General features: G+C 40.5%; 1 protein-coding gene across 4 annotated transcripts in view; it reads left to right on the top strand.

Annotated features, from left to right (window-relative positions):
* The window catches only part of pcbp4 (poly(rC) binding protein 4), an 87,744-nt gene extending 71,831 nt beyond the window's left edge, over positions 1 to 15,913 (top strand). For 3 of the 4 annotated variants that reach the window (XM_084034394.1, XM_084034392.1, XM_084034393.1), the window contains 8 exons: positions 72 to 200; positions 2,157 to 2,231; positions 3,496 to 3,567; positions 4,727 to 4,768; positions 4,853 to 4,931; positions 6,743 to 6,795; positions 12,060 to 12,229; positions 14,225 to 15,913. In XM_084034394.1, the coding sequence (XP_083890520.1) occupies positions 72 to 200; positions 2,157 to 2,231; positions 3,496 to 3,567; positions 4,727 to 4,768; positions 4,853 to 4,931; positions 6,743 to 6,795; positions 12,060 to 12,229; positions 14,225 to 14,636 (1,032 nt within the window). In that variant the 3' untranslated portion in view covers positions 14,637 to 15,913. The remainder of the gene's footprint in view (positions 1 to 71; positions 201 to 2,156; positions 2,232 to 3,495; positions 3,568 to 4,726; positions 4,769 to 4,852; positions 4,932 to 6,742; positions 6,796 to 12,059; positions 12,230 to 14,224) is intronic. The other variant, XM_084034395.1, reaches the window with a different exon arrangement.
* Positions 15,914 to 17,670: the final 1,757 nt, after the last annotated feature.

Below are 17,670 nucleotides of genomic sequence, written 5' to 3'. Positions count from 1 at the left end.
CACCACAAATGTTCTTCCAGGTCATAATTCCTTTGTGTTCTGTGTGTGTGTGTGTGTCTGTGTGTGTGCAGTTGACAGGTGCCCAGGTGCAGGTGGCAGGTGACCTCCTGCCCAACTCCACAGAGAGAGAGGTAACGATATCGGGGAGCCAGGACGCCATCATCCAGTGTGTTAAACTCATCTGCACTGTTATCCTCGAGGTTCGTTTCCGTCATGCAGCCTACAGAAAAAGCTCTGAATTAAAAGGAAATGACTGAAAGTAGAAGCTGAATGAGCTCTGAGTTTGAAATGTAACATCACTCAACTCTTCCCCGAGTGAAAGTCCTATGTTTGTTTGAGCTATCCACAGCTACTTCCACTCACAGAGGACTTACTGTTCTTCATACTACATCAGTTCCTCTGCTACTAAATCTAAAATGTCTGTGTGGTTCCTTCACTCATGAACATAATCCACACAGCAATTAAGTTTCTCACCAGAGAGAACAAATTATATAAATGTAATTCAATGGTCAAACACACACATTTTAAAAGTGTATTTTGCAGGATATGACAGTATATTTAAGTTAAGCACCGAAAAGTCACTATTAAAACCATCTAACAGATAGAGATTTGGACCCAACCAGCAATAAATGTTGTTCAGACAAACACAGCAACATCCAGCAGCAGAGCAACTTCTACATAAGAACAATATAGACTTTATCAAAAAAATAAATTATTTTGCCCCACATTGAAAGTCTCTTTGATGTCTTGCTGTTGCATCAGACACACACGGAATTAAAGAAATCAGCTGATGTTTGGTTATGCAGCATCAGTGGAAGGTGAGACAGGATAGAAGAAAGAAAGAGCAGCTGCAGAGACATTGAACCCTTGGTGATAACAACCGAAAAATTAAATGAAGGATGATGAGAAGTAGGCATGAATAAATAAGAGTGAAGACATATCTGATCAGTTTTAACCAAAAGATTCCTGGTTAGAAAGACGTGTAACCGGAACCATAGTGACTAAATAAATAAATAAATCAAGCAATAATATTTGGTCCCTGGTTCTAGTAGAAAGCAACTAAAAAACACAATCATTAACTTTGTGATAATGAGCCTTCAGAAACATCACAACAGTGAAAATAAATGAAACACTGTTGCTTTTAAAACAAGTAGTGCTGCTGGAGGTGACTCATTCATTTTAATGGACTAATACAAATATGTACAAGGACTCCTTGGAGAGAGTGTGACATCACTGGTGTGACATCACTTTTTCTAGTTGCATCTGTAGATTTCATGCTGCTTTGTACATGTTGAAGTCCCAGAAACACCAGGAAACCAAACACCATCCTCTCTGGGTTCATGCCATCATCATGAAATCATTCAGAGGTGCTCGGTGGATTTCACCAAGCTGGATTCACTGAATCTAGCAAGATACACGTGGGCTGCTTCACCACAGCTGGAGGAACCAGAATAAAGTATTCAGCTCTGACTTAATAACCAAATGAAAAGGATGCTGAAATACAGTAACCTTGATGTTTGGACAACAGACAGTCTCTGGTTCCTCCACATAGTCTGGTCTGGTCTCTGGACTCATGTGAGCTACTATCTAGACCTCTGGGGGACCACAGACAGTCTCTGGTTCCTCCACATAGTCTGGTCTGGTCTCTGGACTCGTGAGCTACTATCTAGACCTCTGGGGGACCACAGACAGTCTCTGGTTCCTCCACATAGTCTGGTCTGGTCTCTGGACTAATGTGAGCTACTATCTAGACCTCTGGGGGACCACAGACAGTCTCTGATTCCTCCACATAGTCAGGTCTATCTAGACCTCTGGGGGACCACAGACAGTCTCTGGTTCCTCCACATAGTCTGGTCTGGTCTCTGGACTCATGTGAGCTACTATCAGTCTCTGGTATCTCCACATAGACCGGTCCGGTACCGTTGTTTTTACGTGTTAGTTGCGAACGGAGGGCACCTCAAGTGGATGCAAATGCGTTCATAATCTGGCCCAGATTATTTCCGCCTGAAATGCAGGATTCATTTCTGAAGTTAAGAAAATCAAAATCATCTTTACAACACTGAGATGCTTGGTAGACACGGACCTGAATCATTTCTTACATTCTTTTTGTCTTTTTCATCCCTTCTTTTCTTCATTCTTTCAATCCTTCCCTTCAGTCTCCTCCAAAGGGAGCAACTATTCCATACCGACCCAGTCCGACTCCAGGAACCGTGCTGCTCACAGGAAACCAGGTAAAACCATGTGCTCTTCCATGAAATCTTTGGGCATCGACACAGAACAGAACATAAAATGTAGTTCCACACTTTGTTACAAGATGACTAATAAATGATGCATGAGGTAAACAGAAACTGGGGAGGCATCTATTGATGACGGAAATATTTAAGTGAATGGATGGATAGATTTAAAGGCAATGGGAGGGATGGACATATTTATAGATAATAGGTGGAAGGAGGGAGGAGAGGAGGAGAGAAAGAGATCAATGAAAGGATAGATGGACTAATAGACAATGGGAGGATGGTGAGGAATAGATGGATAGATTTTCGAATCCCAGTTCCCCCAGTTTGTGTGAGTGAGTAAAAGTGACTGAATTTAGTGTGAAGTGCCTTGAGTAGATAGTTAACTAGAAAAGCACTATATAAATGCAGGTTCATTACATGGTTAACAACCAAAATGCTACAAAACTACATTGTTAGGTTTAGATAAAAACTTAAAAATGACTATAGAAGTGGAAAACAAAAATGCACAGATGTTATTTTAAGCCAACAAAAGTACATAGAAGTAACTGCTGAATCTAACCTGTTTAGGCCCAATTAAAAGTATGACTAAACCAAACCTTCATTACCCTTCATCAATAGTGTTTTCCTGTAGGTTTTTCAAAGTGCCTGGAGCTACGAAAAGTTTTCATGCACAGAAACTCATATGATGCTTAATTGGTTGAACCTCGAGCTCAGCAGCCTGGGTCAGTTTGAGCTTGGGATGATTTTCCCTGAGAGAATGATCTGTCTGTGCTTGGTCACAAATGGACTGTGGCAGCAATTCAACGTGTGGATGTCTCTCTGCTGTGTTGTCTGGGGGGTTTCGTGTATTTGTGGATGAACGCAGTGTCACTATATTAACCCCCTTGTCAGTATTTAATAATAGTCACCAGATCTGGAAGTTGCAAAGTCACATGGATGCATTTAATTCACATGTCCATCATGAAAAAGGATCAAAATCGGCTTTCCATTGACACGTCACCTGACTTGCTCCTGTTGTCTTTTCTTCTTTGTCATAATTATTTTGGCCATGAGAGGTTGAGCTTGAGGTCCAGCTGCTTGCACAGATGAACTAAGTGCAAATCACAAGGGAGCATGTAAAAACTGCCTTGTCAATGGGTTGAACCAAACTCCAGGTGTCCAAGCACCCATAGGATTCAATAAGAATTCAGTGTTATAGTAAAATCCAGTTTATTTGGATTTCTCATTTTAGTCTTTTGTCTCTCTGTGGTGGCTGAAGGTGTTCGAGGCGTCAGACTTTGGCTCTCACCCTCTGTTCTCAGTGGCTCAGGGAGGAATGGACCTGCAGCAAGTGAGTATGCTGCCTTGGGGGTGGGGGGCTTTAAAATACATACAATCTCATATAGAGAACCATTTAGAAATGCATAAAACCCCAAATCACTGCTTAAATTCAACCTTCGGTGCTTCTGCAGCGTGAAAGATCCAATTTTCTTGTCAGTGTCATCAAAACAAATTCTCATTTTCAATACAGCTGTACTTTTTCTAGTGATAAATCACTTGATTTTTTAATATTTTTTTGAAGAAATCTCTTCATATGGTGCCTTGAGCTGTGCAGGTAAACAGTCATCTTCCATGAATCAGGGACAGATTTCAGTCACATGGCATCGTAAAAATAGATGGCCAGAGAGTTCAAGGATCCCAGATAACACCTCTGCACAAGAAGGCTCCATAAAGACGGCGATTCTTCTTCACGTGAAAGGCTAAGACATGCAGGGACATGGTAACCAAGGTGAAGACGAAGGTCCCGCCAAGATGGAAAGTATGGAAAATGAAGAAAGTGATAAATAGAGCGTGGCCCAACAAAGAAATACGGTGGAGAAATAGAGGAGATACAGGAAAGAAAATAATGGTGAAAAGAAGTGAAAGTAGAGATATCTTCTGTTGCATCGGTTTTATTCTACCTGGAAATGTTAGCAGCGTTAAAAGCAGTGAAGTCAGCAATCTCACTTTCCATACATACCAGGAGACATTGGGATTTATTACCTTTTGGCTTCATGTGATGTGTGACTGATCTGAAAGCAATCGGGAGACGATTCGTGTCTACTTGTGAAACAGGCATCTGCTATGATTGCATGGAAGATTTGGACAATTCATAAAACAGATTAGAAATTTTAGGTACAAACCAAGTGACCGTCAAGCAAATGGTGCTAATGATACCTGTAAAATACAACAGGTGGGGCATAATGAGAAGCTGAATCACTTCCTGTGCCAGCTCTTGTTGCAGCTAGTGATTGTTGTAATACATTTTTATAATTTTTAATACTCATACCTTGAAACACTTAAATGTATATTTTGAATATTATGGAAGCAAGAATTCTCAAAATTGTCTCACCTTTAAATTAAATTAATATAATTTCCGCTCTTGGAAACGATGCCTTCAGGTACCAGAACCTGCTGCGTGAATACTGATGTGCTCTTTAGTCACGTTTTTCTTTCTTCTTCTATTTCAGACATATGCAGTACAGAGTCACTATGGAATTTCACATTCAGAGGTAAAAAACAACCCTCTTCGCATGATATATTATGTGACTTTATGATGCTACTACGATTTATTTTTACCTCTCTGTCCTTCTCAGATGGCAAAGCTCCACCAGCTGTCAATGCAGCAACACGGCCTGGCCCCCATCGGCCAATCAGCCGCACAGGTTTTACCAGGTATGTGCAAGCATACACACACACACACACACACACACACACACACACATGCACACACACACACACACACACACACACATGCACACACCTCTGTGAAGATCTGATCAGAAAGACCAAAGTCTGATATTATTTTCTCATATTTGTTTGTTTGTGAATGATTAGTTTTGAGTCAAGACCTGAATTCTCAAATCCACAGACTGTCTTTAAGAAGTGGACATCATCACTGTGGCTTCACCATTGGTTTGTGGATCACGCGGGACAGTAAAGTTCACAACATCATGTGAACGCAGGCCATAGTGGCTTTGACTTCTGTGGAGATAGAGGACGTTGTCATGATGACACTCTGTAAAAACCAAAATCAGAACTGAATGTCCTGGCCATCATCACAAGACTTTCTTTTTCCAGATATAGAAGATGTCTGTCCACTGTAACTTGGTCCATGTACCTTGATCCGTGCAGTGGGTACGGCTCATTGATAATTGTAGCTTATTAATGTTAGACAGCTCATCTTCTGCTGGAAAACCTGTCACATAATCAGAGAAGGCTCCAGATAATCCATGTTCTTTGTGATTGTGGTACTCATATGTGACATCGCTGCTACACAACTGTTACTTAGTGACAGCAGTTCGATCTACATTGGACTCAACTTCATTTACTTAATAACTTAAATTCTAATTACTTTGCAGTTAATAGTTTAAAAAACAAATTCAAATTCATAATATAACATGTACATGTTCAAAGTACATTATGATGTGTTATTAAAGGTTGAAATAAAACATCATTACAGGGGAGAAATTCACAAACTTCCAAATTACAATATAAATGATTTAAATGAGCTCTTTTATCAGCAATAAACTGATGAACACATCGTATACAACACAATGCATCAATAATTCTAATTTAATAATAAAAGTGTGGACCATGTGAAATCAAACTTGTGTTAGTTGGTTCAGATTTAGTTAATGACTTCCCTCCACTGTTAAACGGACGTCATTTTCAAACAAATGCAAACTGGAGGGAGAAGAGCCGATTATCATGCAGGGATATGGAAGGATGATTGTTCCGTTATGTCTCAGGTATTAAAGTCAGTCTAGCAAATAATTCATATACACAATATACGAGAAAGTGTTGGTTTAAAAATAATAATAATAATTTGCACTTGCATATTGTTACCTGTAGCACTCTGATCATAGCACTGTTGTTCTTAAGGTATGTTTGCTGAACAGCTACTACTTTACTCAGATGAGGACCTAACACTTGTTTCTATTTTTTAGCTCTTACTTTATCGGCAATGATATGTTGTGGTTTCTTTCTTTCCACAAATGTACTTATTGTAAGTCGCTTTGGACAAATAATCTAAATGTAAATGTTTACCAAAACACTCCCTGTGGAGAGGGAGAAAGGAAGTAAAGGAGAAAAAGAGAGAAAGGGCATGGAACAACGAAGGAAGGAAGGTAAGAAAGAAAGAAAAGAGGAGCCACAGAAGGTGGATAAGAGAGGAAGGAAGGAAATGAAAATGAAGGAAGAATATTGATCATGCAGACTGAACTATTTTTAAAAATCATGTTAGTGTTCAGATATCTTGTTAAGTTGAACTTTAAATTCACAAATTATTATTTTGAAAACTTTTTTTCATTTGTCATTTCTTACTATTCATCCTCCACATTTGCCATTTCCAGCTGGTCAGCAGACAGTCTTAACATATTCAGTGTACAGTGTACTGAATGTGACTGTTAGGCCTGTATGTTGGAGGACGATAAGGTCTTTAAATGAAATCAGTAAACATGAATCCATCTCTCTTTCTCTCTCAGGAGTAGATGCCAATTCTCAAACCACATCTCAGGAGCTTCTCATTCCAAACGATGTAAGTACAACAGGTGTAACATATACAAATCTGTTCTTGTAGAACATTGTTAGTATAGGACCATCCTTGTATAAAACAGGTCAGTCAGTCACAGTGTCCCTCCACAGGAAACACTTTTAATGTGAAAGGCTGTTGGACATGTCTACCATCAGTTCCTGTTGGTTTTTCTCTTTCTTTTGCTTTAAAATACCTCATTTGAAACTTGAACTTCTTCCGGTTGAATTTATTGAAAAGGACTATTTAATTGGTCTGCTTTCTACTCACTTATAACAGTGTTGAGAAAAGTTATGTGTTCTGGGGTTTGAAGGCGTTCAAACATTTCAAAAATCAATCGCACCGCTACAAGTATTCCTGAGTGGGAGATGTAAAGCAGATATCATTCTGACCTTTTCAACTGTATCTTATCACACAAGCACTAAAGCCATATGTGTACATATTCCAGCATAGTAGAGCAGCAACTACACGTCGCTATGACTGTTTGCTTTCATCAGGCAGTGAAACAGACAGTTTCACGCTCAAGGACTTCTGACATTTGACGGACATGTTGACTGTTCAAAGTTTCAAACCTTTTTTTCATGAGACGGCCTGTGCCTCTCCTGCTCATCTCCCCGTCCTCCCATCCATCACAGGGAGGAAGTCATCAATATCAATGCTTTTACGCCGTTTACATGAGTCTGTAAAAGCATTAGCCTACCCCCCTACCAAGCTGCCAAAAAAGAAAATGACATGTGGTCATTAAATCTAAATTGATGAAATAAAAATGATATATAATGACCACAACCACACAACCTCCATATTTATGGGCATTATTTACTCTTTCAGCTCAGAATCAAACTGCCATTGTGAACATCAGCAGAGAGGAACTAACTGAAGCCAGAGATGATGGGTTGACATGTGAGGGCTCTTATTTTACATTGGAATTTGTTCGTACGAGCGTACATCAGCACACGTCATTTTAATTTACAGGAAGAAAAGAACCTTAGATTTTGATATAGAAATATAAAGAAACAGATTTTTTGTCAATTTTTGCATATATCATTAAATAGGTGCACAATATTATCGGCTATATGACCTAAAAGGGTTAAACGGGCATTTTGCCTGCGTTGTAAATTATGTCACTGTTGGAGCACACTTACATATTTTTGTAATATATAGATGCGCGTGTAGCTAATTTGTTCTCATTTATGTTCCTATCGTTAGCAGTGAAGCCATGTATATATCTAAGGCTTTTATTGTGAAAGTGAGAACTGAAGTAGCAGTATTCACTGTTATTGTAGAGGTAATAATGCTCGGTTACTGACCATCATTTGTGCACTACTTTTCGATATGAATTGTGGGATATTTTGAGTCCACTATATAGGGTATAATAATTCCCACTATACATTCAGACAGAACCACAGCATGGACTCATCCCTCCTCCTGGACTTCCTGGCTCACAATTCTATGTGTTAGGTGTGATAAGATGACGTGGGTTATGCACTATGTTCTACTTTTATGCAGATGTAAGTAACAGTCTGTTCCTGCTCACATTAAAGTTAGCAATTCTTCTTGGTTTACAGAAATGTAATCTGAGTCTCATGACAGTTTAATGAAAGCACCAGAAATGTTTGGATTTGGTTCCCTGAGTCTCTACTAATCCGTGGTGTTGGCTGGTAAAATGGGAACAGCCAGCAAGTCGGATTTTCTCATCAGCACTGAGAGGCTCTACGCCCCTTTATGCCTCACTTGACTTTCTCACTCATCTCCCACTTTGCCTCCATCCACCATCCATTCTTGTTCCATCATTCAGCCTGTCATTGAGTGGTTGCTTAGAGCTTCTTTTCTGCAGTCAAAACACTGGGTTAAAAACAGCAGTGCTGTTGGCAGGAAGACAAACCATAAGTACTGAGGTCCACTAACTCAACCTTAAGCTAGCGCCAGTGGGCTGTTGTTGTTGGCGTCTATTCAAACTGCTAATAGAAAAAGGGTTATTTCTGGACAGCACTTCATGGAAATCTCTTTAATATATTTTACAAAAAGCCCCAAACGACTCAAAGACACACAAAACGACCTCATACAAATGTAAAATGCTAAGAAATAGATGCACACTGACCACAAAGACACACGAAACAACTAAAAATGTATTTAAAATGACGACATGGAATGCAAAATATCTTAAAATGCATGCAAAATTACCACAAAGGACTCAAATTGACTAGAAATAGATGAAAAATGACCAAAAAGATACACAAAACCACTAAATAAAATGTAAAACATCTACAAATAGTTTGACGTGAAACATTTGGCAGTGTTGTTCCTATGTAAGCAGGTTGCGGGGCCTCTTACATGTCTGTGCTCCGTGGCCCATCATGTCATCATCCATCCATAAATAAAAAACAGCACAATACATCAAGTCATACAGAAAAGTAGTTGAGTATTTAACGGCAGCCTTCTGATGAGGATTTCTCACATGTATTGGTATTATATTGACATATGTATTTGTGGTCTGTGACAATGAGGGACAGACAGTCGAGTTTGACAGGAAACGCTGATGAAATAATCAAACCTCTGCAGGTGGGTTAGGGTTAACGTATAAATTAGGGTCATGTATAAATTAAGCATCACCGTCATCGTTTGTGAAGAGACACACAATGACACCCTCACTGCTCACACATACAGCAAAGAGCAGAGATGGTTTTACACTGTGCATGTAAGTGTGTGATATGCTTAATGACGTCCTGTAATTCATAGTTAGAGATTTAACAACCACCCTGTGTGACACACTTGCTCTCTCTCCTTCAGTAAACCTTTCCAAATAACAAGGACAGCAAATTGCCTCAAAATAGCCCTTGGCCCACCCTCTTCCTCCTCCTCTCCAGCTTATAGCTGATTTAACCCATCAGCTCCTACATAAAGCTGCTCAGAGTGGAGGGGCATCTCCAGAGCAGTCAATCTTGTAGAAAGTGTAAAAGCCAAGGCATGTTTTCCCACTGAGGGTCCTTCTTTTGTCGTGGTAAAAGTGTGACATTTGTGTGTAGCTTCAATGTTCCTAATTTAACAAAGCAATTAGATTTTATTTGGTAAATTGGTTTCAGAAAGCTCCAAAATGCTACAATCCCATCGCAAGAAACATGCCGCTAGAAACACATCGCTAAAATACACATCGCTAGTGCTTGACATGTGCTCCTCTCTTGCATGCTGTCACATTTTTTCTTGCAGGATTGTTGGAAAACGTAATAGTTTAAATATTCTCAACTTTTCACCGCCAGGCGCATTGTTGCACCACTCGTCACCTCATCACATTTGGTCCAGGCAGCCAATCAGATCGAGCAAGTGTAATAAGGATGAACTGTCTGGGCCCTAGTTTCGTGGCGCAGCGCAGGGCGGTGGAGGGTGGCGGAGCCGACGTAATGCAGCCTTGCGCATGGTCAGTTTGGCAGTTTGGTGGATCGCCTGCGCCAAGATGGGTGTGGCGGCGCAGCAGGGGGAGGCGTCACAGATTCAGCTTGGCGTAGCGGAAGTTTCGTGGCAAAAAGCCTCGCCGAGACTGCGCTGAAAGCTCGCCAGCTCCAACCTGGTCTACTTTCGGCGCAAGACGCAAGGCGTAAATAAAGTCCATTCATTCAAGGCGAATCACAGCTGGCGGAGTGGAAGTTTGGCTGACGGCACGCAGTGCGCACACGTCACCGAGACCTCACAGGCAGGTTTCCACAGTTCCAGGCACATTTAAATGCAATAAATAATCACAACAAACACTATTTAATGCAACTAATTGAATCAACACGTGAATTTATATCTATATAGATTGTCCCGTCACATCTGACGTCAGATCAAAGGCGGATGGCACGCGTAACGGAAACTCAGCCTCTCGGACCAAAACATCTCCCTCTCTCTCTCTCCTGTTTTTTATAATATGGGCATTGTTATTATTATGATACGCACGCACAGCGCGTGATGCGCGTGGTGGGAGCGGCGGCGCTGCTTCTGTCATCGGGTTGTCAAGTGACGGAACTTGCACTGAACCTCCCCTAACGCATTAAAGGTGAGGAGAGGAGCTCATTTGATTGGTGAAGATCTGAATCGGCTGTATTAATCCCAGTCCACGCCTCGTCTCCTCCTCGTCTCCCACTCACGCCTTCTTCTCCTCCCTCTTTCCCACTTGCACGGGTGGGAGTGACGGGAGGTGTGCCTGCGCGAGCCTGCGCGGTGCACGAAACTTGCAAAGTCGGCGTGGCGCAGGTGCCCTGAGTGCTGACTGCGCCTGGTCTACGAAACTAGGGCCCTCTATTTTTTCAGGATGTATTTTTATACAGCCTTTTTCCCTCCTCCTCCAACAGCAAATCAAAAATGGAGCTCTACGTTGTCAGACTGCACCGTCTCGGTATTTCGGGGTGTTAGGAGACCATTGTTGCATATGCACAGTTGCAAAGGTCTCAGTAAAATGCAAACAATTAAAGAAATAATAACTTAATTGTGAACGAGACAAAAACCTAAGTGAGGTCAGTGTAGCGAACATTGATTATGTCCATCATGTCCTCATACATTTGAGCTTAAAAATCCTGTAGTGACGGTCAAAGACCAGAGATATGAGGTGCTGAGTCCTGCTGGTTATGAGTCGTTTATGATTCAATTCTACTAAAAACCATCCTTTAAAAACACATTAACTGAAAGATGTTTAGTCATCATGAATCTTTGGTTTTCCTCTTACAATAAAACAAAAGGTAACAAAAAGTATTTCTGGTCTGAGCTGACACCCAAATCAGCACAGTAATCTGTTTGTTCCAATGACTGCATGACTGTAGGACGAGTTTAGCACAGAAATCTTTTGCTCATGAAATAAGATGAGTTCAACACCTGCTTACCTAAAATAATAACCAAGTGACAATTTTTATTTTTTTTACATAAATGGGTGGTATATTCTGCTCATCATTGCATCTTGTATGAAAATGCCTTTACACACCAGGGGCATGATGCATGAACAACATGGAAATGCCAAAAACTAACCTGCAAATATTACATGTCTAGGGGTTTTATTGTGAAGGGTAAGACAATGTTTAATAAAGTTATAAAGTTTAACATATGTGACAGATGATGGCTTCTATTCTTAAAGGCTTTAATGGAAACTTGCAGAAAATATCACTTCCTTATTAAATAGGTCCCAATAGATGTAGTTTGTTTATAGCCAAACTTTAGCTTTTCTCCTGCTGTCAAAACAAGCATGTTTTAATTGAAAATAAAAATTGGAGAAGCGTTGCAGTACATAATCCTCTCTGTGTCGTTCGCAGCTGATTGGCTCAATCATCGGTCGCCAGGGCACAAAGATTAACGAGATCCGGCAGGTGTCGGGGGCTCAAATCAAGATCGGCAGTCAGATTGACAGCACCAGTGGCCGCCACGTCACCATCACCGGCACGCCGATAGCTATCAACCTGGCTCAGTACTTGATCACTTCATGGTAAGCATCCAAACTAAAGCACTAGTTCAACTCAACCTGGATCCAACAGCTGCTGTCATGTTACTACTGACACTCGTACAGTCCAGTGTTAAGTTTATGGTCAGTACTGAACAGCACCCAGCAATATAAATATATATATACATACACATACACAATCCTCTTACTGCTGCAGTTCCATTTTAAATCAAGCTGAATCTGAAGCTGAATCTGATCAACCAGATGAAAATTGAAATCACGGACAAAAAGAACTCTCTTCTCTTGGTAAATGGCCTCATTTATATAGTGCTTTTATCCAAAGCCCTTTACACCAATGACTGACATTCACCCATTCATTCACACATTCACACACTGACGACAGAGTCAACCACGCAGGGCGACAGCCAGCTCGTCAGGAGCAATTAGGGTGAGGTGTCTTGCTCAGGGACACCAGGCACTCAGCTAGGAGGAGCCGGGGATCGAACCGGCAATCTTGCGGTTACCAGCCAACCCGCTCTACCTCCTGAGCTAATCCCCAAAATCATGATGATTAATCATTTCATGCAGCGTATATAACTGAGGAAACTGGAGAAATCACTGCCGAAAGCCACTGTGTTGCTTCTGTGCAGTATGTGAAATACTCACGAAATGTAGTTCTACTTATTAGTTTATACGGGCACACATTTTCCATTTTTTGTGTCACTCAGCATGTACCTGTAAACCATCATCAGCAGTGATATCTCAAGTTATAATTTACACTTTATTTACAGACTTTTTTGTGTGTTTTGTCCTTTTTCTGGAAAAAAACACTCAGAATACAAGTGTAGGGAGCTGAAGAGGCCATAACTGTACATATAAAAGGACATTAACACAATATACTCATGTATGTTATTGACATGATATCAATATTTAATTTTTTAAACGTCACCATTATCATCAATACTGGCATATCACCTCACCCTGATATCAGTATCAGATTCAGCATTATTGGCCAAATATGTGTCCTTTCACTCCAGTAGAACAAGTTAATGGAAGCGGCTGCTGGACCTGTAAAGATTAGGGTTTGTTTAGGGTTGGGCTATTACTAGAGTAAACCATTCTGTTTTCACTAGTTAGTGTGTAAGGAGTTGTGTATGACTGACTGGTTTGCCTCCAGATAATGAGGCAAGTATCCTGAAAGTGGGGTTTTCTCACACAACTCATGCAGTCTAATCCATCATTTTCATTTCTATTGATTAAACTTTAATTACTTTTACGGTTCAATGATTATCGTTAATATTAAGGTATTGTTCAAGTTTTTATTGCTATTATAGTTTTTATAAGCATGCATCAATCAGACATTCTGCCATACAATAGGAGAATACCATAAATGTCTTAAAAGATTACAGCATACTTTTGTTTTATTAAGTGGAACAACTTTACAGCACACTTTTAGTCTGTTGTGCTTGATATAGTTGATCTGTAGGATGGATCACTTGACAACTTTTGTATGATAAAATGAGAATCAGCTTCTAGTCAGGCTCTCAATATAACAGACACAGGCCTCAGGCAGATTTAATATGTTTTTGTGTTTATTTTCTGCTTCTTTTTCCTGTTTTTGAATCATTTCTGACGAAGCTTCCATCCTAATATATCTATAATGGTTTTGTTCCCTCCTTCCTAAGCCCCTCCCAAGCCATCACCCCAACATATATAGCACCCCCCCCCCCCCCCCCCCCCATCCGTACAGCGAACTCCCCTACAATAATCTGTTGCAACCTCCAGCAAAACACACCTGTCTTATGATTTGAGTTTTGTCAATTTTCCTTTATTTCATTTATATTCTCCAAAATATCCTGTTTGGTTTTGGTTTGTACTCGTTTTTATTTTAACATGTCTTTTATTTAACCCTCTAACCCTTCTCCATCCAAAATTCCCTCTCCCATACCCCTCTCCTCCCCTACCTTCACCCTCCGTCCCTTCCCTCCACCTCCCCTCCCAACCCCTTCCTCCCTCCCCGCCATCCCTCCCCTCCTCCAGTTTAGAGACCGCCAAATCCACTGCCCAGTCCTCCTCCATGCCGTCTCCCGTTGACCTGACCATGAGCTTCACCCAACCTGCCCCCCCCGCCTCCTCGTCCTCCTCCTCCCCCCTGGCAGCGATGGGTGCCACACTGCCCCATGCTCAAATGCTGGGTGCTCCCTATGCCCTTCCCCTCTCCAGCCTTCTGGGAATTAAATCATTCCCTTACCTGGCACTCTCCACCCCTCCTGCCTCAGCAGCGGCAGCTATCGGCGCTCCCATGTTGCCAAGTTCAATGCAGACAGCAGCGACAGCAGCCATTCCGGTCCAGGCTCATGCGGCGGCAGCCCTGGCGTCCTACACGGCCAAGATCTCAGCCTCTGCCAATGGGATGAAGAAGCCAGAGAGACAGAAATTTGCGCCATACTAATGAAGGATGAGTTTGCATCACTGACGTATCATCGGGGAATAAGGCTGGCTTTTAGATGAAAGGGCACTTTTATTTTCTTTCTTTTACACTCTTTACTTCTCTCTTTTCTCATACTTCTAATTCGGATTCTTCTCTTCTATCTCTTATTCCTTTCCTCTTGATGTGATGTCAAAGTGGGATCATTGGAATGAGTGTGATTTCAGGTAAGACTTGATGACATGGAAGCCATGTCCAGCAACAAAACAATTTTTTCAATGGGTTAGTTGCCCTGAGCCATGCTGCGACCATGCTGGGTTGGTTGTGGTCGACCCTGCTGTGGCTAAAGAGGACCAGCCCAAAGCCCATGGGGGAAACCTAATGAAAGAGCAACTAAAGGGGCGATACTAACACTAGCTGTAATTTTGCATGTGGCTAAATCAGAAACGACAAAATCTTAGTAGTTATCTCCTCTGCAAACTCATACAAATGAACTCAGAACCTGCTGCCACACTCAGTGTGTGACAGCCTGAAACCAGACTGCAGTTGCTCATGGGTAATCAGAAATGCAATAAGCGATGTTGTCAAATTTCCACACTGCTAGTAGTTAAAGAACAAGAAATAATACATTCCATACCATACCATTCCACACCACATTCATTGAATGGAGTTAAGTTTTATGAGGACCTGAATATTCAAAGTTATAGATGAGTATGGCAAGGATGTTGTAGCCTACTGAAAATACAAAAATATCCAACGCTGTGATCCTAACACTGTGATATTTTTTCACTTTTCATGTCTGTGTTTACAAATCTGTATTTTAAAATCTGCAAAAGTAGACAATCATGTACAGCAGCTTCCTATGGGTGATGAATTACTCTATACAGCTGCTGTGTTGCTTTATGTTGGTGCTCGTTAGCAGTGCTGAAGTACCGAAGCTGTGCAGATATTCACTGGTTTAATAAACCACTCAGGGTTGCTCCTCTCTACTCAAGTGGTCTTTAACGCAGCCAAAGCTCACAAAGTTGGCTCATTCGTCATAATGTGCATATATCCTTTGAATTTTAGATAATTTTGAACATCTTGGAGAAACGAATTTCCCTGACTACACATCCAAACCAATTAGTGTCTTAATGTCTCTGTGTGCAGCTTGTAGGTCTGTTGACAAGTTTGCTTGCTCAGCAGTGACAAACACCTCCAGAACTGAAAGTGTAGGCTGCTGTTGATACCATCAATGGTTTCACATACAAAACATACATTTAAACAATTCCTACCACCCTCCGCTATGACACACACACACACACACACACACACACACACACACACACATATATATATATTAACTAGCTTTTGTTACATTTCAACCACATGCTAATGGAAAACATAACAACAACACATCAATATTACCGTGTTGAGCTGTTATTTATGCAGCTAATGACATTACAGCTCTTCCTTGCCAGTGCCTGCTGGAGAAACGGATTTGCCACAAAGAAATGTGGCTACTCCACACAATATCGCTGAGAGGTGGAGTTCTCATCCCGGATACTTAAAAACAATACAAACAATCTCCTGTGAGCGTTGTCAGATCATGGATTCCTTCAGGCACATACAAATTCCTGCAACCATATTTTTTTTGTTCCTATCCAACAACATGTAAGCAAATTATACTGATATACATTTAACTAATTTGTGTATGTGATATATAAGTTTCAGGGGCTTTTAACGTGTAATACCAGTTGAATACAGTAATTATGCAGCTTATTGAATTCATAATATGACAAAATCTGAGCGACAATCTAACATGCAAAGGTATTTGATTTCCATCTAAGATAACAGCTTCAGCAGCTGGTTCATTGGCTACTTCCATGCTAAGCCAACTCAATCTTGAAAAGTTGTTTAAAGCTTCAGTAAAAATATTTAAAGTTAAACACAAATAGACGAATGAAATGATAACATGTGTCACATTGTCCCTGACCAAGGGAATACGTGTTAGTGCTACTTCTTTACTCTCTGGATATGGCTCAGCAGCATGCAGACTAAGGACTTTGTGTCGGTTTCAGAACCCTAGCTTATTACCCCCCGTTGATGATGATTCTGTAAAGTCATGCAGAGACATAATACAGCTTCAAAGTCTTATTCATCAGAATCTAAACTGTCCCAGCACGTATGAGTGATTTAGGCTCCTACATCAGCCTTTTCCAACAATCCCACTTTGTCAGTTTTGTTAAGTTTTTATTTATGACTTGTCCATAGCTCTGCCCGTATCAGATACATTTTTTAGGGTTTTTTGGGTGTTTGTAGCAACTGTATGATGATGTTAAAGGTTATTGGGCCACCAAGCCTGTAAAAGCCATAGAGACTTTTGAGCTTTTCACTTGATTTCTCTTTCCTGCTCTCTTTTTGTTCCCTTCTCTTTATTCTATTGGATACTCTCATATTTATTGACTAATATGAAATATTCCCTCAGAGAGTTTATATCACTGGTCACTAACCCTGAGCTGAACAACTCAGCTTTTGCATACAATGATGTATAATGGTATATGACAACTTCCTTTCTGCTTCCTGTATGTTCTTTCTTTATTTTTAATATTTGTTGTATATAGTTTTTTTTGTTTTTTTTAAACATACAACAGATATAAAAAGATAACAGTAGGCCTATGTAATTGTTTTTGGTCACAATTATCATTTGAAATGTGTTTAAATTATTTTTAACTTATTAAGACGAGTTTGCAGTTCACATTTGCAGTTTCAGAAAAAAAAATCCCCAACATGGCTACACATGAATACTTAATGGGAAATAATTACCATCACTACCATGAATGCTAATAACCATATTTTTTGTTGGAAAATTAGTTGTGTTTTCATTTTCACTTTTCACACACATACTTTCTAACTCGGGACAAGTGTCTCTGCCACAGCCACAGAACTATAATTCAGTAGACAAAGATTGATGTACCATAAGTAATTCAGATTTCCCAACATAGACTTAAAGGTGCAACAATTCTGCATAGTGCTGCCGTGTTGACCTTTACAAAAATATTCAAAAAAATTTAATTAA

This window comes from Eutrigla gurnardus, assembly GCF_963514095.1.
Source record: "Eutrigla gurnardus genome assembly, chromosome: 2".
NCBI classification, from domain to species: domain Eukaryota; kingdom Metazoa; phylum Chordata; class Actinopteri; order Perciformes; family Triglidae; genus Eutrigla; species Eutrigla gurnardus.
Note: the sequence above shows the minus strand (reverse complement) of the source record. Positions and strands in the feature narration are given on the sequence as shown.